Raw genomic sequence first — 21,923 nt, forward strand, 5'->3', positions numbered from 1 at the left:
AAAATGTTTCACAATTTCATGTGCAATAAGGGCTTGTTTTAATGATATACATTTCCATAGTGCTGCTCCAATTTTTTTCTCACATGGAGCACAGTGCAATTGTCACAAGTTAGTGGAGTGCAGTTTTAGAAGACCGCTCATGGGATTAATTGCAGAACATATCCAATATCTCTGAATTTGCTTAAAGTGGATGTAAACCCCATTCATGAAATTTGAGGGGCAGGAGATAAAAGCAGCTGGAAATTTGTATCGGGTGGGTAGATTAGCAAGGAGCTGGTCTATTCACATCACAGCTCTGCATGGTTCTTCCTCTGCATGTATGCCAGGACTCCACACCCAGAGCTGGAGAAGGAAGAAAAAATTCAAACACTATGTTCACTTTCTAAACAGTGTAGAGAGCTGTGGACAGCAGATATACAAATAAAACATGTAGGTAGATTTGTTTCATCTCTATCAACTGTCATCTCTATATCAACTGAGGCTGTTCACTAAGTATATGTGAGGGTTTACATCCAACTCTGCAAAACTTGAAATGTATTCCTTGCAGTAGAGTTGCACCCATACTGCAAAGGATAATGCTGGTCTATGTCTAGATCTTGTTTAGGCCTAGTGTACCTGTTTTACTTACACTCCACACAACCAGTCCCCATAACATTTTCCCCCCATGCTCCGGAAGTCTAAAGTCTTCATGCCATCAGACCAATGCAAGATCCATAGCTTGCATTGGAAGCGATTACAACAGGGACTATCTGCTGCTGGAGCATGGGAGAGCGAATAATCAAGTAAAAGATTGTCACTCTTTCCTACACCAAACAATTACCACAAGCACACGGCAAAAACAATTTTACAATTTCTCAGAGCTGGGCTTTAAAAAATGCCAAAGACTCACTTGTGTGGTTTTAACTTGAAGTTAAATGACACCTGTCATGAAAAAAGGAAAAAAAAAAAAAGCTTCCGCTGCTGAACTTTCCAGAGAAAATGCTATTTGCCCAGGCGACATGTAGACCTTTTCATTTCATTATGAACATCACTGATGTCAAACAATTGTGCAAATAAGAACTTCTGGCATTTCTCCAACTTTCCTGATCTGCATACTTCTTCCAGGTCAGCGACTCCAAAATTACTGAAGCCAGGATCAGTATAAGGCCTCATACACATGGATGTTTAAAAGCTGCAAAGTCCACTAGTGTAAAGTTTTCAAAGACCCAGGTACCCATACAAGTAAATGGCTGCACATGGGCACACACACGTAAATGCTGAGGAGCTGCATTTACCCTTGCATTTTCCCAAAAGCCTGTGGAGCCTACCCTTCTCCTTTGCCCTCCAAAACACAAACTAACCTAGAAACCTACGACTTGTAGTCACGAAGGTGCATTTTCAGTAATCTAGAACCCCCCCCCCCCCCCAATTTAGCTGCTTACTCAAACTCATTCATGAAGAATGGATTGTGACATCATAGGTACAGTGTTTACTGGACAGTGTTGTAATAGCTAGATTCCCTACAATTGCTCTTATTGCTAAACACTTTCTTTGGGCTCTTTTCTTCCTTTAAAAATTAAAAAGTAATGGAAACCTCATTTCACAGGAGTTTAGGCAAACCTATACGCAAGCACGCGCGCACACACGCACGCACGCACACACGCACGCACGCATGTAAATTAGCATTTACAAAAAAGAAAAAAAAAAAAGATTTTCATGTAGAAGAAAATAGTAACTTAGAAATTCATTTGACCTCATGTTTTTTTTTAATTAAAAACAGAAATACATTTAAAATGTACAATGAACAAAACAAAAAGGAAAGAAAATATGATTATTGTAGCAAACACTAGCGGTTTTTATAGCATTCAGATTTACTGGTCTCAAATTGCTAAAACATACAGTCGATATACATATTGGAGTCATTTTCCCCACCAAAGGGTTTGCATTTCAGAACAGCTAGTCCTGAGATTTACACACATCCCTCTCCAAGTCAGAGTTCTGCTCCAGCGTGAATAATATTAGGCTGATACTATGAGGTCAAATTCATGTATTGACACTAGTTGCATTTAAAACCTATTTAATGAATACGTCACATTGATTAGTATGTATATATCTGCATGGAATTCAGCTCAAGCATCTCACCTCCCTCTCTTAAGGTCTAGTACACACAGGCTAAATGTCGGGCATCATCAACCTGTTTAAAGGAAACCGGCCGGCTTTCGGCCTGTGTGTAAGGCAGGCGGTCTGACCTGACAAAAGGCCTCGACCTAAAAAAGTCTGCCGACCGCCTGCCATTCAGCACTCTCAGCCAATGGCTGAGAGTGCTCTGACAGGAAGGGGGGGCACCCCCCTGTCAGAACACAATAGCTCACATAAAATGCATTTGTAAGACCTGTTGTAATAACACAAATTTTTTTTGGTCGGAGTGATGTCAGCCCTGCTCATTGCCAAACTACTCAACCACTCCTACTCCCAGATATCTATAAAGGCTAATTTATCTGCAGTCTAAGATAGGCACTAAGAGGGCCCTTGGGAGACAAATTCAGAGCTGTCCGGTTTCTTCACTACACTTCCAAACAAGATTAACAATGTTTTTTGCACTTAAGCATGCAATTGGAAGTGTTTTGTTATGTTAACAGACCAAAAGAGAAAAAAAAATAAAAATCGACAAGCTGATTGTGAGGGTATACATATACTAAACTTTGAAGCTATTGATATAACTGGTCTCACTAAAAAAGGTAAAAACCAACAAAAATGTTTGCAATGAGCATACTTAAAGGGAAACTCTATGCATATATATATATATATAAATATAATTTACAAACAGATGGCAAAGTAGATGCACTTGTCTATATAGCCACCTCCTGTAATCCACTGTATAACAGCACTCAGACTTTGAGGAGGATGAGCACTAGGAGTAAATCAGGGCTCAACTCCTTTCCACTTTGCAGTACATTAACACTAAAGGTGACATGAGCAGAGTAATAATCTCATCCCTATACTGTTATGCTTCATTGTCCAACAGGCAGGAGTGAATCCTAGAGTAGGCTGTATTGTTCACCTGTAGTATAACCTGCAGTTGTGTTCAATGGTGGCTAAAGGTTGTAGAGCATTTTAATAATGACCGAGGCACACCTCTAACCCAAGCGCAACTAGAAACCATCACAACTTTGTAGTGAATAGGCAATTAGTAACTGTCCCAAATACATCCTTCCATAAGGGAAATAAATACACTCAAAAGCAAGCTGAGAAAAAAAAAAAAAACTTATTAAATAGGAATATACACATTAAAATGCTCTTGTATGCGCCGCATACAAGTAAAAAGGTGCAGAATTCAGAGAAACACTTAAAAATTTTCTGTTAAAAATAGTTTAACTGTAACAGCAATATTTTAAATATTTAATTTCAACTTTGGTCATCAGAGAAAAGAATGTGCTATCACTGAATAACCATCCTTACACAACAGTTCTTTCAATAAATATTTTAAAATGCAAAAAAATTTAAATAAAAAGGGAATGCATAGTCCTTTCAATGTATTTTTGAATATGTAAACTGTATAAATATGAACACCTTGGATGTCAATATTATCAAATTGGGTTAATGTATTTAAAACACTTGGTCCCGAAGTATAGCTTGTAATTATTTGTACGCAAGGCAACCATACTTGCTCATTACATACTATGCTACCCATTTTGCATTGCTGCACAGTGGTTGTTCTATAGTGCACCTCCTCAAAATGCAAGTCTCAGAGTAAGCCAACCCATTGAAAACGAACCCCATGACCTCTCTCAGTAGCTGTTAAACAGGGGTTGGAAGATCTGTCAAATCTAGAGCTACCCCTCTAGTGGACGATCTATGCCTCTCTATTATCTCTATATTTAGTACAGTAACAAGGTATGGAAGTTGCAATCATGTAAAATTCTAATTAATTTTTTCAGGGTAAACACTGCAGTAATAAATCAAGTATATGCTCATTGAAAAGACACTATACTTTCCCATTGAAATTATTATTATTAAAAAGAAAAATCATCCTAAAACGAAGAAATTACAATTGTATAAGCAGTGCCAATCATTTAAACTGCATGAGAATTTAGCTAATGCTGAAACTAACACTGCTGTCCCTAACAACAATGGCTCATGATTAGAAAAACAGGGAAGATCTGAAAAAAAATATACATTTCTTCATATAAAAATGTAAACAATACAAGAAACAGAAGTTTATTACAATAATTTAGCAAAAATGTTACAGTTATGGTAACTCCCCTCTGACAGGATAGTAAATTCGGTTTAGGAAAATTTCCACTTTTTTTTCTCCCAGGTGGCAGATGTCCAGGATACATATGGTATGCAGACAGTCCTGTGCACTGGAATACTTCACAAGTTCCTCTGTAAAAAAAACATGTATGGCTACTAATTAACAAATACAACGAAAGGGCACCAAAAGATACTCATAGGCATAAGATAATTATATGTTCATTTTTAATACAAACGGAGTAATGACTGCACTGGTAAACATGGGAACAAGGAACACTTTTTTTTTGGTTTAATCTGACTGCTATTCAAGATTACTCTGTGGTTAGAGAGGTCTATTTGGCTTCCTATTGCTACATTTAATGCCAATGGTCAGTTTTAGACCGTCTGCCTGGCCTTAAGCAACCAGAGCCCATCATCGCCTCCAAAAGCAGTATGGAAGAATTGAAGTATATTTAAAAATGATGCTAAATTCAAATATAATAAGTTTGCAAACTGCATTTCTCCCTGTACAGTTTTGGAATCCATGCAACTCAGATACATAACTATTCGACACGAAAAACAAAAAAAAAATGTGTAAAACATGATTAAATAAATTGAAAATGCCTCAAACGCAAACAATGTTTAGTAATTTGGATGTTAGAGTAATTGGGGACACTTTTCAATGCAGGTTTGCTTTTTAGCAGTAGGCTTTTTTTTGTCACTGCAGCTACTGTTTATTGGAAATTGAAAATGGATTAAAGGAGAACCTTAGAGTGCATAAAAAGAAAAAAAATGGATTTTTCTAAGAACTTACTGTAAAATCCTTTTCTCTGAAGTTCGACAGACGCAGATCCATCCAGTTAGGCTATAGGGTTATTCTCCTCCTATCAGGAATAGGCACTAGGCAGGAAAAAAGCTTAACCACACCAATGGGGGCTGTCCCTGCAGGTATAACCCCACACACCCTGCTATCAGTTGCAAGCAGTGTTTAAAATAGAAAAAAAAAACCCATTCACTCAGAAGTAGAGGGGCGGGTGCTGCATCTGTCAATGAACTTCAGAGAAAACGATTTTAGGGTGAGTGCTTACAAAAATCCAGTTTTCTTTATCGTTCGACAGATGCAGCTCCATCTTGTCAGAGACTATAGGGATGTCCCAAAGCAGTATATTCATGAGGGGTTGGAAGACAATGCAAACAGAAATGTAACTCCCCAAAGGCTAAACTTGGCACACCAGGTAACATGGAGCTCAACCAGGAACAACTGGAGCTCACCCTGAAAAACACAATACACCCTCAAAGAGAAACAAAAAAAAACAGTTCTCTTTAAACAGCAGCCTGCAAAACCTTGCAGCCAAAGTAAGCATCCAAAGATGCCAACACATCTACTTTGTAGAATTTTGTAAACGTATGCACAGACGACCAAGTTGCCGCCTTGCAAATTTGCAGCACTGACGCCTGATGGCACTCTCGTAGAATGCGCCTTCATCGAGAAAGGAGGAACCTGACGCAGCAAATCCCTGACATGATCCTTGGGTAAGGATAAAAAGAGCGTCTGATTTTCTAAAAGACTCAGTAGTACCCAGATAGACCCTGATCGCCTGAACCACATCCAAAGAGTGCAACGCGAATTCCTTAACTACGGCCCTGCAGCTGTTGCGGAACTACACATCCCATGAGGCATTGTAAAACTCTGACATTCACATACATGACTAGGCATGATGGGAATTGTAGTTCCTGAACAACTGGAGGGCCGTAGTTTAGGAAACCCTGCCTTAGAATGCTTGGGCTTAGGGGAGAGTGAAGGCAACACAATGTCTTCATTCAGATGTAAATCAGAAACAACCTTAGGAAGAAACGACTGATCAGGTCGAAGTACCACTTTATCTCTGTGTATCACCAGATAAGGTGAGCAGCAGGACAACGCCGCCAGTCTCAGATAATCTGCAAGCAGAAAGTGATAGCCACCAAGAACGCAACCTTCTGCGATGAGAGCAGAGAAATCTCCTGAATGTTCACAAAAGGAGGCTTTTGAAGAACAGATAATACCAGATTGAGGTCCTACTGAGGTAGCGGGGACCTTCTCGGAGGAGCCATATGGCGCACTCCCTGTATAAAAGTACGAATCAAAGCACGCGTAGCTAACGGTGCGTTGGAAATATATAGCCAAAGCCGACACTTGGCCTTTGATAGTGCCCAAAGCCAACCACTGATCAACTCCTTTCTGCAGAAAGGCCAAGACCCAAGACAGGAGTTTCAAGGTAGAAAAGGCAAAAATTAGCCGATATTGACCCCAAGGAGCCACCAGAGCGTCCGTGGCATCGGCCAGAGGATCTCGAGACCTGGCTACAAATCTCTAAACCTTTTTGTTAAGGAGAGAAGCAAACAGATCGACCTCAGGAGTCCCCCACCGAACACACAGGAGATGAAACACCTCCGGGTGCAGGGAACACTCCCCTTGATCCAACACCTGACTCCGATAATCCACTTGCCAGTTCTCCACACCTGGAATGTGTACAGCAGAGAGGGCTGGAATACATTTTTCCTCCCAGGCCGCAATCTCTGCCACCTCCTTGGCCGCCAAGACACTCTTGGTGCCCCCCCTGGTGATTGATGTAAGCCACAGCCGTGCCGTTGTCTGATTGAATCCGAACTGGACAATCTTGCAAGCGAGTTGTCCAATGGCTCAGACAAAGCTTTATTGCTCTGAGCTCCAACACATTTATCAGTAGTTTCGACTCTTCCATCACCCAGGTACCCTGATCACAGAGCTTCCCCAGCACCCCGAGAGGCTGGTGTCTGTGGTCACCACCGTCCAAAACAACGGGAGGAAGGACTTGCCCTGGCATAGCACTGGAGACCGAATCCACCACAACAGAGCAGACTGTGTTGTGGCTTAACCGAATCAAAGAGTCCAAGGACTTTGGATCCTTGTTCCATTTGACAAGAATATCCCTTTGCAAAGGTCTGGTATGGAACTGAGCAAACTGAACCGCCTTGAAGGTTGATACCATCAGACCCAAGGCCCGCACGCAAACTCGGAGAGGACAGATTGTTCGCCAACAACCGAATCGCCTCCTGCAAATTTTGCTTGTCCGGGGAAATAAACACCTTGGCCAAGGCTGAATCCAGAGTCAAGCCTAGATAATCCAGTCTCAAGACAGATGTCAGCGCGGATTTCTTGAAATTGATGTTCCAACCGAAATCCTACAGTGGCCGTCAGATCCCCCAACAAGACTGAAGGAGAGTCAGCTCTCAATAGGAGATCGTCTAGGTACCCCAGTACAGCAATCCCCCACTGGCGCAGCAATGCCAATACCGGTGCCAAGACCTTGGTAAACACTCTGGGAGCTGAGGCAAGACCAAAGGGTAACGCCACAAATTGATAATACTCCTCTGTGACCGCAAAGCAAAAAATGCTGGTTTCCAGCGTAAATAGGGATGTGTAGATATTCATCCTTGATATCTATGGAGGCTAAGAAATCTCCCTGGTGTAGTGATGCCACTACCGTGCAGATTGTTCTATATGAAACTATTGTACCCACACAAGCGGTTCAGGGCCTTGAGATCCAGGATGGGACGCACCTTGCCTTCCTTCCTGGGCACAATGAAGAGGTTTGAGTAAAACTCTTGAAAGCATTTCTGAAAAGGATCCAGTAAAATCACTCCTTGCGACAGCAAATTGCGTACTGCCCCTCGCAAGTCCCTTAACCGGACTGGGGATAGTCGAAGATTGGACGGGAAGCACCTGTATGATGGGCGAGACCGGTATTTGATCTTGTACCCAGATCGGAGCAGTTTGTGAACCCATTCGTCCTGAATCAAAGAGGTCCAGGGTTCCAGAAAGAAACAAAGACGTCCCCCACACCCCAGAATCGGGTGAGAGCGCCCCTTCATGCAGACAAGAATTTGTCTGCAGGTCCAGATTGGCTGCTCTTTGCTTTTCCCGACCACGGTTTCTTGGAACCCTCAAAAGACCTGAATGATTTACCTTTTTCTTGCGACCCGGGGGCCTTTTTAGAAGCCTGGTCCGCCAACCAGCTTTTTAGCCACACCATTCGCCTAATAGCAATTCCCACTGCCGACACCCTGGCCACCAACAGGGCTGAATCCAGAGACGTATCACACATGAACACCGGGGCTTGAGCTAACTGGTCAAGTAGTTCCAACACCGCAGGGGGGAGTCGTTCAGCTTCCAAGTCACTTTTAAGTAACTTCACCAATTCCGTAGCAGTCTGAGCTACCAAAACATTCACAAAGGTAGTCTTTAATATTGTGACCTGCTACCATGTGTAAATGATGGGACAAGGATTCCACCCGTCTATCTACGGGGTCCGCAAAATAGAAGATTCTTCCACCGGTACTAGAGTCGTTTTATTCAACCTGGACACCGGGGGGGGATTCACTTATGGTGGTACAGTCCACCTAGCGAACACTGCCTCCGCAAAGGGGTAACGGCGTGAAAAACACTTAGGCACCACTAACATGTGAGTAATGCACCACCATTGTTCATCCACAATAGAATGAAACAATTCTGGGCAAGGGAACACCTTGCCTGATTTAAAGGATTTGTGGGAGCCAAAGGACACCTGCATACCTGGCGCTGTGGGTTCATCAGCCAATTTTAAAGTTTCCCTGCACAAATTATCAGAGCTTCCATCAAAGCGCATTCCCGCACGGTGGCTGATGAGGACAGGTCCTCTTTACGGTCAGAATGCGACGACACCGACCCCTCAGGGTGGTCTGCGGCGGCCATGTCTAGCTCAGAGTCCGAAGACCCTGCTGATGGAGGTGAAGACGGTGGGCGTTTGCTGCTGGCAGAACTAGCAATGACAAAATCTACCTAAGACATCAAATTTTGCAAAAAAAAACTGCAATCTCTGGCTGAGACTGAGAACCAGAAGATCCCGCAATCGCTCCCAGGGGGGTCTGCAGGTGAAATATTACCCTGGGACTCCATGCTACACTTTTTAAAATAAGTGGGCAGTGTCTCTAAGACCGCCAAAAACACGGTCCCACCGCTATAAGTGCGGGGTCACAATCCCTGGCTATTATAAGATAATGGATAGATAGATAGAAAGATAAGCGAATGAAGAAAAATCCACAGGGAATCCCAGGAAAAACGTTACCAGACCACAGAGGAGACTTCCAGCACGATCTGTGCAAAAAAAAACGAAACTGACACTGACTGTACAGGAAGAGAAAGAGAAAACTCAGCCTCTATTTTAAAAACCATGCTGCATGCCTGTCCAGCCCATAGACCTCAGGAAAATGGCCGCTCATGCATTCTCAATGGGGAATTATAGAAAATGGCTACCCATATAATCTAATGGGAATATAAAAATCATGATCCACAGAAAAATGGCGGCCCCCACGATGTGCCATGCGGTCTCCAGGACCCCCAAAAGGGGGCATAGAACAGGGCTTGACAAATTTGCTATGAATCTAGGAGCCAGCTAAAAAAGTTAGGAGCCAGTTTTTTTTTTTTTTTTTTAGCGTGGGTTGTCAGGGCAAGTAATTTGCGCCCCCTAACTCTAACTTACAGCAGAGTGGCCAGTCAATAAGTCCAATGTAACGCATTATGTCAAGGTTATGGGCTGGCCAGAAAGAATGACATTAAAAACCTGTTATGGGAGAAACTCCTTTTTATGCAAATGCATCGTGACTGCGGCATATAAAATACCCTCATCTGCTGCCTATTGTAGCTTAAGGGTGGCTGTTGGTGGGTGGCAAAAACATGTCTTTACAGCACATTTTTTACCACCCAACTGCACATCTAAATAAACCCTTTGTGACATTTTAAATAAAATACAGAAAATGATGAAATGCAGAAAAGGATGAAAGAAGTATCCCAGTGCTGCTGATCTTCTGTTGTCTCTTTGCAGCTAATTCCTGACTACATGTGTGTCACCCTGTGGTGATTTTTGATAATATAAGGACTTTATGGGGTATTACGTTCTTTCTCTGCGTTGTTTTCTCCCCCCACATGCAAATATTGCTTTGGAACGTCCCAATGGTTAAAGAGGTTGTAAACCTCCGAAAATTAAAAAAAAAAAAAAAAAAATGAACACCTGAAAGACAAACACATAATGAGCTAGTATGCATCTTCTGGGACAATAACAGGATATGATTGGAGGGGACAGATATACTTCGATCTACCCCGTTTTTATGTGTAACACATATGTATGGTGAATAAAGAGGCATCTACCCTATAGTAATTATACTATGCCGGTTAAGAGGGCAGGAGAGATACCTGAACAAATGCTGCAAGTGTTTCACCATAAAAACCGAAATGGCATCTCTACATGGAGATCTGGGTCAAATCCTAACAAGAGTGGAAGAAACAGAGGGGAAGACAGACAAACTTGGGAAAGAGATTAAAGAATTGAAAGCTCAAATGAGGAGGACACAGATAGAACAAAGAAATATGCTATTCAAGATGGAAGATCATGAAAATAGAAACAGAAGAAAAAATGTAAGAATTTGAGGGCTACCTGAGGGGGGGGGGGGGGGAGAGATAAAAAACTAGGAGAAATGATTGAAACCGTGTTTAACCCCCTCATAGGAAAAGCTTTAACAGAACAATTGGAAATTGAAAGAGTACATAGGATTAGAAAGCCACAGAACTTGCCAAGTGAGATAGTAAGGGATGTCATAGTAAGGTTCCATAGGTACGAGGTAAAAGCACAGATTTGGGAAAATTTAAGAAGTAGACCCCCATTAAGATATGAAGGAGTAGAGCTACAAGTGTTTGCAGACTCTTAAACCATTGGTCGAGGTATTAAAACAACATAATATTCAGAACTTCTGGGGATTTCCAGCATGTCTGGGAGTGCGAAGAGAGGGGATGACAGTAAGATTAAGATTCCCAGAAGAGACATTAGAATTTTGTAAGAGACTAAAAATACCCCCACCGGAGATCCCTGGTTGGACAAATGCGGGGGAAATAGAAATGGAGGAAGAAGACGAAGACCAATGGCAAATAATGACGAAGAAGAGTACAACAGCTAAAATTAAAAAAAATGTAAAAACCAAGAAGTTGAAACTGTGGACTGGACGGGGGGGTTGGAGGTGAAGGAGTGAAATAGGATTCCGGATGGGACCCAGGAAACTTGGGGCAGGCTCCTATCCCACTCCATGTTACAGTGAGGCGGGGAAGCTGGGTGAACAGAGGCAGAGCTCAACCCAGGGGGTAAAGTCGAGTAGAGGAGGGAGGTAGCATATAGACAGGCTGGTGCCATGGGGATAGGTACCAGAAACCCGTTTTGTATACGGCTCTCTCTTTTTTGGAGAGCAGGGAAGGGAGGAGGGGAGGGGGAAGGGAGGAGGGGAGGGGGAGAGAGGGGAGGGGAGAGAGTGGGGAGGGGAGAGAGTGGGGAGGGGAGAGAAGGGAGAGAGGGGGGAGGGGAGAGAGGGGGGAGGGGAGAGAGGGAGGAGGGGGAGGGGAGAGAGGGAGGAGGGGGAGAGGGGGAGGGGAGAGATGGGGGAGGGGAGAGATGGGGGAGAGAGGGGGGAGGGAAGGGGGAAAGTAGTCCAGGGGAATTCGTCCCGGGCCCTATTAGTACTGTTGGTATTAGTCCGCCTAGCTCAAAGTGGGTGGTCTCAAACCCGGTTGCCCAATCCCTTAGGAATCCCTCAAATGAATGGTAGAAGAAGAGGAAGAAGGTGTTTCTCGTGGGTAATAGAAGAAAGGAAAACTATAGAGGAAAATATAAAAGTAGATGACAGGGTTAAACTTTGTAACATACAATATCAGAGGTTTGAATTCACAGGAAAAAAGACACAAAATTTTAAGGGAAGTGAAATATATAGGGGCAGATATAGTCTTCCTCCAGGAGACACAGATTACACATTCATCGAATATAAGGTTGTATGCGAAAGAACATCCCACATGGTTCTATGCAGATTAACAAATGAAAAAATCAAAAGGAGTAGCTATAGGCTTGGCAAGGGGGATAAGGTTCACCTTGGAGGAAAGGATGACGGACCCTGAGGGGAGATTCCTTTTTTTAAAGGGGAACCTATGTGACAGGGAGGTTACATTGGTAAATGTGTACTGCCCAAATAATAAACCAGCGAGATACCTTGGGAAGATATTGGGGAAATTAACTGAGTTTAAAAAGAGTTATGTGATCCTTGCGGGGGATCTTAATTACTATTTTGATCCAGAGACGGATAGTACGTCGCGTGTGCAGGGGAGTGGAGTGCCATATCAAAAGATGATCAAGAAGAAATTACATCAAGCACAATTGTTTGATACATGGAGGGTAATGCACCCAAAAGAACGGGACTATACATACCACTCCCCTGTTCATAGGACGTATTCAAGAATTGAGCATTGAATGATTGAGTCGTGTTGGAAATTAGAATTGGGATTAAATCTTGGTCAGATCATGCACCAGTCATAATGAGGTTAAAAATATCAGCTAGACAACCTAAAATGGGTCCCTGGAGAATAAATGAAGAGTTAATAAGGAATAAAAAATGGAGAGAAGAAATAAAGGAACTATATTTCCAGATAAACGAGAAAGAGGAGACCCCAAAAGATATTCTCTGGGAAACTCATAAAGCATACATCCGGGGAATATTAATCTCTAAAGGAGTTCAAAGGAAAAAAGAGAGAATAAAAAATAAAGATAGGTTAATAAAAGATCTTTGAACTAGAACAGAATCATAAAAGATCACGGGAAACTGAGATATATCACCTATTAGTAATAAAAAGAGATGATCTAAAAGAGTTGCTAAGTCAGGAAATGAGAGAGGAGTTTAATAGGATAGCCAAAGAAAAATACCAATGGAGCAATAAAATTGGGAAAAACCTAGCGGGTATTTAAAAAAAAAAAGAAATCAATAAATTATATAGAGAAGATAAGAAATAAAAATGGAGAACTATTCCATTCAATGACGGAAATAGCGAGAGAATTCCAAAAGTATTATGGAAGCCTATATGATATTAAAAGAGAGGAGAGGCAGGAGAGTGAGATAAATAGAGAGGAAAAAATTAAGAAGTATCTAAAAGAAGTAAGGCAGCCTAAAGTCCAGAAAGAAAAACTAGAACAGTTAGAAACCCCAATTACGGAGGAAAAGATAGAGAGAGCCTTAAAAACTACAGCATCAGGTAAGAGTCCAGGGCCAGATGGGTTTACAACTAATTATTATAAGAGATTTAAAGAACTACTGATTCCTAAATTAAAGGACTATATTAACGGCCTGGGACATCAGTAGGAGATGAGTAGAGAAGCACTCTTGGCTTCAATAACAGTTATATTGAAAGAGGAGCAACACTGCACAATATGCTCTAGCTACAGATCCATCTCGCTCTTAAATGCAGATGTAAAACTTTTTACAAAAATACTGGCAACGAGGATGAAGTCGCTCATGAAGAAGTGGGTACAATCTGATCAGGTGGGCTTCATCCCCGGGAGACAGGGAAGAGATAATGGGGTTAGGACAATCCTCCTAATGCAACAGATGGCCTGGAGGGAAACTTCTGGACTGATCCTGTCGATAGATGCTGAAAAAGCATTCGACAGGGTCAGTTGGGAATTCATGCTAACACTGGAAGAATTAGGAATCAGGTTGAGGACGATGGCCTGGATAAGAATGCTATATAGCTATCCCTCCGCCAAAGTAAAAATAAATGGGACTTTATCTGAGCCATTTAAAATGTTGAATGGGACTAGGCAGGGGTGCCCCCTCTTGCCGACGCTATTTGTTCTATCTCTGGAACCCCTGTTGGCAACAATAAGGGGAAATCCCGATGTGAGGGGATTAGTGGTTGGTGGCGTGGAGCATAAAGTCGCTGCTTTTGCAGATGACATATTGCTTTACGTGTCCAACCCTAGAATATCACTGCCTAGTCTGATGAAAATCCTGAAGGAATATGGGGAGCTATCTTATTTAAAAGTCAACTTAGCAAAATCAGAAATCTTAAATATCAATATAAATATAAAGGAAGAAGAAGATCTAAAAAGAGAATTCCCCTTTACCTGGAAAGAGAGTCGGAATTGAAATACTTAGGAATAAAATTAACATCGAACCCCGAGAGACTGTATAAAAGTAAATTATATCCCACTATTAAATTAAATAAGAACAGAAATAAACAAATATGCAACTCGATCTCTTTCGTGCATAGGAATAATAAATATATAGATAGATATACATAGATATCATATAAGTATCAAATGTTACCAATACGAATACCTCAACCATACTTTAAGACCTTAAAAACTATGGTATCAAGATTCATATGGAAAAAAGAAAAACCGAGAATAAAATATGCAGTATTATCTAAAGGAAAAACACAAGGAGGGCTAGCGGTTTCCGGACTTTAAAAAATACTACAAAGTGACAATTCTAGCATGGGTTATGGAATGGGGAAAGATTGAAAGTGATAAAAGTTGGGTGAAAATAGAATGCACTTTAAGTAAAGAACAATTAGGTAAAATCATTTGGATGATTGAAAGTTAAAATACAAATACTCACGTAATATCACATTTAGCACTAAAAATATGGGATTTAAATTATAAAAGAGAAAAATGGAAATATAATTCACCCTTGATTCCACTGAAAGATACAAGATTTTTTCCACCGGGTCAAGAGAAAATTCACGGGAATTGGTTGGGAGAGGGAGATGTGAGATATTTTGGATAAGGGGAATATGCGCACGTTAGAAGAATTAAAGAAAAAAAATTGGAAAATAGATGAATGACGGTACTGCCAGTTGAAGCACTTTTTGGCATCACTGCCACAACCACTGAGGGAGGATAATGAGTTACACCCTTTTGAACAATTATGTAGCACTAAGAAGCAGAAAAATAGTATCTCAAATATATATAAAATATTAGTGGAAGCGATGGAACCAGCAGAGCCGCCATTCATAGAAAAATGGGTAAAGGAATTGGGTACATAGGGAGAGAATTTTCACTTAGGGAAAAGTATGAAATTGATACATAGCTCCGCAGTAGATATTAACAGTGTTGAAATTAACTACAAATGCATATCAAGGGGGTATAATACATCGGATAAAACACATAAGTATAAGACTGGGAAATCGAAATACTGCTGGAGGGGTTGTAGGGAAATGGGTACAATGGCACATATATGGTGGGACTGCCAAAAATAAAAAAGTACTGGAAAGAGGTCTTAGCCCAAATTAAAAAAAAATACAGATATAGAGGTCCAGGAAGATCCATGGATTTGCCAATTTCATGGTACGAAGAGCTCAGTTAAAGAGTATAAAATGTCAGCAATCCCTCATCTGATGAATGTAGCAAAAGCCCTGATTCCGGTACACTGGCAAAAGGAAGAAGCACCGACCCTGAGGGAATGGATTAAAAGGGTAGAATTAATAAGAACTATGGAATATTTAAGGTGTGGAGAAGAGGATGGGACTGGGGAGGGAATGAATAATTAGGGAAAATGGAATGACTTTAGGACAACAAGGGACTATACCAAGTTAAGAGAAGGAGAGGACACAGGAAGTGGGGAGGGTCCGGGAGGGAAGGGAGGATAGGGGTAAATAAGGAAAATAGGGGAGGGGAAGGAAAATGTTATAATATTATGTCTCTGTGTATGAGGCGTATTTTTTATATTGTTGAAAACGTAATAAATTAAAATAAAAAAATAAAGCGTTTGGGCACTACTAGCATGTGCTCGAGGCGCCGCCATTGTTCATTTACAGTATCGTCAAAAAGCTCCGTACAAGGAAACACCCTGCCTGACTTCTGGGCTTTGCGGGAGCCAAAAGACACCTGCGTACCTGACGCTGTAGATTCTTCTGCCATTTTTAAAGTTTCCCGCATAGAAACTATGAGTGCTTTCACCAAGGTCCTCTTCACCATGAGAATGTGAAGACACCGATCCATCAGGATGGGAGGCGTCCGTGGTGGCCATATCTGCCTCAGAATTTGAGGATACGACCAATGGAGGTGAAGGCAGCAGACGTTTGCGGCTATCAATATAACTGAACACAACAGCTGTACTGAGGGGGTCTGTCTGTTATTGTCCTGGGACTCCATTTTTCACTGATAAAAAATAATGCAGTGTCACTTTAAAAGATTGCAATTCGTGATCCAACCACCGCACTAGCGGTATCACAAATCCCAATCAAATGCGATCTGATAGCAGAGCGAGTGAGGACAACCTACAGGGGACCCCAAAAACCTTACCCAACCGCTCAGGAGCAGCCATAATATTACCACCCCCTAAGGTAAGAGCCACCAGGGAAAAGGAGGGGAATAACTTAAGGGGGGGGGGGGGGGCTGGTGTGTCTGAGAGGCCAGAGGAACCGAGGGATCTCCCGAGGGTCCGACCATTACTAGGAGGGGGCCCACGTCCACCCCGAGACCGCCAGAAGACTGTACCATACCACGGAACCAGGTGGGCGCCACTCCGAACAGACCACCTCCCACCCGGGATGGGGGTGCTGCCAGCCAGGGGGTACGTTGCGACTCAGGGCGTTCCAGGTCGTCACGTCCCAGCTTTGACGATCCACTCGCAGGCTCGTCCTCATCCATCGGGGCTCTGTCGTGGCGAGGCCTAATGCTGGACTATAACCTGCTCAACCTCGCTGGCCAGGCTTGGAGACCTTAAGGATCTAGATTACCCAGTCCGAAATCTCAGCCGGCTGTTGCTTGTAGTTCTCCAGGAACTTTAACTAGTAAATTTAATTTACAAATAACAAAATGTTTCCCTTTTATATAGCCAAGACCGAAGCCCCAGCAGAGAACTAGGTCCTACTCCTAAACTAGGCAGAAATAAACTGGAAGCTGTATCAGAGTGTGTGGGGTTATGCCTGCAGGGACAGCCCCATGGTTGTGGTAAAGCTTTTTCTTGCCTAGTGTCCTATTCCTGATGGTAGGAGCATAACCCAATGGTCTAAGAAGATATGGAGCTGCGTCTGTCAATGGACGATAGAGAAAATCATTTTTTTTGCTAGAAAATTACTTCGACCCTAGGAAATAAAAAAAGGAGATTGTTGCAATATTTTTTTTCACACCGTATTTGCGCAGTGGTCTTACAAATGCAATTTGTTTGGAAAAATACACTTTTTTGAATTAAAAAATAAGAAAACAGTAAAGTTAGCCCAATTTTTTCTATAATGTGAAAGATAATGTTACAACAAGTAAATAGATACCCAACAAGTCATGCTTCAAAAATGTGCACGCTCGTGGAATGGCGACAAACATTAGTACTTAAAAATCCCCATAGGCGACACTTTAAAACGTCTACAGGTTACCAGTTTAGAGTTACAGAGGAGGTCTAGGGCTAAAATGATTGTGCTTGCTCTAACAGTCACAGCGATGCCTTACATGTGTGGTTTGAACACCGTTTACATATGTGGGTGTAACTTGCATATGCATTTGCTTCTGTGCGCAAGCTAACGGGGAGCTTTAATTTAATTTTCCAATTTATTTTATCTTTCATTTTTACACTGTCCTTTAAAAAAAAAATATTGTTTTGATCACTTTTATTTCTATTACAAGGAATGTAAACATCCCTTGTAATAGAAATAAGCATGACAGGACCTCTAATGTGAGATGTGGGGGTCAAAAAGATCTCACATCTCACATCTACACTAAGGAAAAAAAAATGCTCTTTAAAGCTGTTGCTAGGACATATAACGTCGTTCCGGTCCTCCAAGGCATAGAGTTGAGTGAGGGCCATCTTGCCCTCACTCGACTTCCTGCCTGAGAGGAAAGCGGACCGGATCATTTTCCCTGCTACCGACAGCTCCGGTAAGCGGGGAAAACGACTGGGAAGCAGAAGAAAGGGTGGGGGGAACCTCTCTCGCCGCCCATAAAGGTGATCCCGCTGCAAATCCACCGCTGGGACCACCCTTATGTTAAAGCGGACCGCCCACCGTTTACTTACTTACTGGAAAATCCTTTTCTCTGAGTCCTCTGACAGATGCAGCTCTCAATGCTTCTTCACTTATAGGTAATGCGCCATCTACAGGAGTAGACTAGGCAGTGAAAAGTTTTCACTTGACACGCCTATAGGGGCTGTCCCTCATGACATTACCCCAGACACACTGTGCTCCAAAATCAGTTTGGTAGCAAGCAGTGAAAGAAGACACAACCAACCTCAAAATAGAGGGGCGAGAGCTGCGTCTGTCAGAGGACTCAGAGAAAAAGGATTTTTCTCTTACGTCCTCTGACAGGCGCAGCTCTAAATGCTTCTTCACTTATGGGACGTCCCAAAGCAGTGTAGGCATGAGGGGTGGGAAGAACGCAATCAATTTAACGCCAGTCCAAGTTTAAAAACGTAGCCAACAGGGCAACAAAAAGCTCAAACACCAACAAGAGCTTTTCCCAAAAAAACAAAACTTAACCTTCAAACCATGGTCTCTTCGTCAAACAGCAGCCTGCAAAACCTTGCAGCCAAAGGAAGCATCCGAGGATGCCATCAAATCGATCTTGTAGAATTTTGTGAAAGTACCCACGATCAGGTCGCCGCTTTACACACCTGAGCCACAGATGCCTGATGGTGAAAAGCCCAAGAGGCACTCAGCGCTCTAGTAGAATGCACCCTCACAGGGAAAGGAGGCACCTGACCCTTTAACGAATAGGCCTGAACAATAGTCTGTCTGATCCACTTTGATATGGTTGCAGCAGACGCAGCCGAACCCTTACGAGGTCCCTCAGGAAGGACAAACAGAGAATCAGATGTTCGGAAGGACTCCATGGCAGACAGGTAGACCCTGACCGCCCTAACCACATCCAGTGAATGCAAGGCAAATTCCTTGGGATGCTTGGGCTTAGCACAGAGCGAAGGCAAAACAATATCTTCATTGAGGTGGAAAGCTGACACCACCTTAGGGAGGAAAGATTGTTAAGGACGCAGAACAACCTTATCCCTATGAACGACCAGATAAGGTGAACGGCAGGACAGAGCCGCCAACTCAGACACCCTGCGAGCAGAGGTGATAGCCACCAAAAAGGCAACCTTCTGAGACAACAAAGACAGAGAAATATCCCTGATATTCTCAAAGGGAGGCCGTTGAACAGAAAAATTCAAATTCAGATCCCATGGAGGTAAAGGAGACCTCCGCAGCCAAATGATGCACCCCTTGAATAAAGGTGCGAATCAAGGAATAAGTCGCCAAGGGACGTTGGAAATAAATGGCTGACCTTTAAATCGTGCCCAAAGCCAAACGTTGCTGCACTCCCTTCTGCAAGAAGGCTAAGACCCTCGCTACTGAGGAGTGAGGATGCAACTTTTTGCGACTCACACCAGGCAATATACACCTTCCAAGTACGATGAAAAATCTTCCTGGAAGTCATCTTCCTAACTCTCAGCAGGGTAGGAATTACAGAATCAGAAAGAGCTCTGTCCCTCAACACCTGGCCTTCAACAGCCACACCATTAAAGCCAGTGACCGTAAAGCAGTATGGAAGATCGGCCCTTGAGACAGCAGATCCTCTCGCAGAGGCAGCCGCAGTTGTATCAGTGGGAAGGCATAAATCAGCCGATATTGGCACCACCAACGTGTCTGTGGCGTCGGCCAGAGGATCTCGAGCCCTGGCCACAAACCAGTCTACCTTCTTTTTTAGACGATACGCCAACAGGTCCACCTCCGGAGTCGCCCACTGGGCACACAGGAGGCGAAAAACCTCTGGATGCAGGGACCATTCCCCCTAATCCAGAGCCTGACTACTCAGCCCGCCTGCCAGTTCTGCCCACCTGGAATGTGAACTGCGGAGAGAGCCAGGACATGTGCCTCAGCTCAAGCCACTTCCCTGAGATCTGTCAAACGATCCGGAGACAGAGGGAGATTTGATCGAAAGAACCTGTCTGCTGGGCAAGACCGAAATTCAATCTTGTACCCTGCAAGAATCAGTTAGTGAACTCCCTTATCTTGGATCAGAGACTTTCAGGGTACCCAAAAGTAACGCAGGCGTCCCCCCATCCCTGAACCGGGTGAGGGCGTCCCTTCATGCAGGAGGAGAATTTTGCCGCCTCACCGGACTGGTCGGCCATGGGCTTACCCGACCAGGCCGCCTTCTTCCCTCCTGAGGCTCTGAACAGTTTGCCTTTTTCCTGTGCCCCTGAGGCACGAAAAAGCCCCCTATGGAGCCTTGAAGGAAGGCCCCCGCTTGCCGCCAGGTGCCTTACCCTTAGCGGATTGGGGGAGAAGAGCACTCATACCCCCCGTTAGACCCTTGGTTAACTCATCCAAGGAGTCACTAACCAGACGTTCCCCTAAAAAGGGAGATCAGTTACGGCCTTCTTAGAAGCCTGGTTCGACCACCAGCTCTTCAGCCACACCATGTAGCGTAAAGGCGATCCCCACTGCAGACACCCTGGTAGCCAGAGGAGCCATGTCCAGGGCCGCATCACACAGGTACACCATGGCCTGGGCCATCTGATCTGTGAGCTCAATTAGAGTTGGAGGAACCGACTCAATGGACAAGTTGCTCCCAAGTACCTTGACCCATTCCATCACCGTCTGAGAAACCAGGGCGTTAAGAATCGAATCCGACAACAAGTGCAGGTGGCGGGAAAGGGATTCTATTCGCCTGTCCACCGGGTCCTTAAACACCGGGAAGTCTTCTACAGGTACCACAGTAGATTTATTCAACCGGGAAACAGGGTGATCCACCTTAGGTGACACTGTCCAACGATTGGAAACGGAGTCTGCAAAGGGGTAACGGTGCTGAAAGCGTTTGGGAACCACCAGCACATGCTTAATGCGCCTCCATTGCTAATTCACAATATCGCGAAAATCCTCGGGACAAGGAAAAACCTGAACCGACTTCCGGGCTTTGCGGGAGCCGAAGACAACCTGTTTACCTGATTGTGAGGGCTCATCATCTAAGTGCAACGTTTCCCTTACTGAACGAAGCAGTGCTTCCACCAGAGCGCGTTCCCGCTCTGCAGCTGAGGAGGACTCATCCTCCTCACCATCTGACTGCGAGGACAGGGATCCCTCAGGGAGGGTGTTGTCCGTGGCAACCACATCAGGCTCTGAATCAGATGACAGAGGGCATCAGCCATTTGTTGGTAGAAACCAGTTTCATCACAAGATCCACCTTGGATGCCAGAGTTTCTAAGGCTGCAGAAAGAGACACCAGAGAGGGTGATCTGGATGGTTCGGATGCGCAAATAAACTCAGAGGGGAAGTTTTCACCTTGGGACTCTATAATGGTAGCAGAGAAAAAAAATGAGTACACTGCCCCTTTAAATAGTGATCGCGGTCTGCACCGCTATATTGCGCTAAAGCCGGAGTCCCCCTTTAATGCTAAAAAAAGTGTCCTGACGGGAGCTAAGTGTGTCCGAGGAATGCCCAAAGAACTAAAAATCCACTTACTGTACCAGCACCCTGAGAACCAGCCGCTCTGCAGTTAGTCTTTCAGCATGTGAACCTTCTGGGAGGAAGTGACCAAACATCACGAGAGGTCGAGCCCGCCTGGTGAAGCTCAAAAACTATAACAAAATGGTGCCAATAGAAAAACATAGGAAGCAAAGGGGAAATGGCCACTGCCCATACAGCGCAACCTATTCTCACACCTAAAATGGCGCCCAACACTCAGGCTAAGGGAAAATGGCCGCTACCCTTACGCCGATGCAGCCTATGCCCACACCCTAAATGGCGGCTGAAAACGGCGCCAAATGCACAGGCAATCCAGGAGAGAGGCCATCGTGGGAATCCACTTAAGGGGACCCCCCAGGACCAGGTAGCATCTTCAACCCCCCCAGGCGTTAGATGC

The 21,923-nt window shown here is 43.7% G+C and overlaps 1 protein-coding gene across 1 annotated transcript in view; it reads right to left on the minus strand.

Annotated features, from left to right (window-relative positions):
- Positions 1-4,228: 4,228 nt before the first annotated feature.
- Positions 4,229-21,923, minus strand: part of RADX (RPA1 related single stranded DNA binding protein, X-linked) — a gene marked incomplete at its 3' end in the record, with an annotated part of 178,989 nt that continues 161,294 nt past the window's right edge. Inside the window, exon 14 of the mRNA XM_082264176.1 lies at positions 4,229-4,365. Coding sequence (XP_082120302.1) covers positions 4,229-4,365 — 137 coding nt within the window. The remainder of the gene's footprint in view (positions 4,366-21,923) is intronic.

This window comes from Pelophylax lessonae (genome assembly GCF_965119305.1).
Source record: "Pelophylax lessonae genome assembly, chromosome: 7".
NCBI lineage: Eukaryota > Metazoa > Chordata > Amphibia > Anura > Ranidae > Pelophylax > Pelophylax lessonae.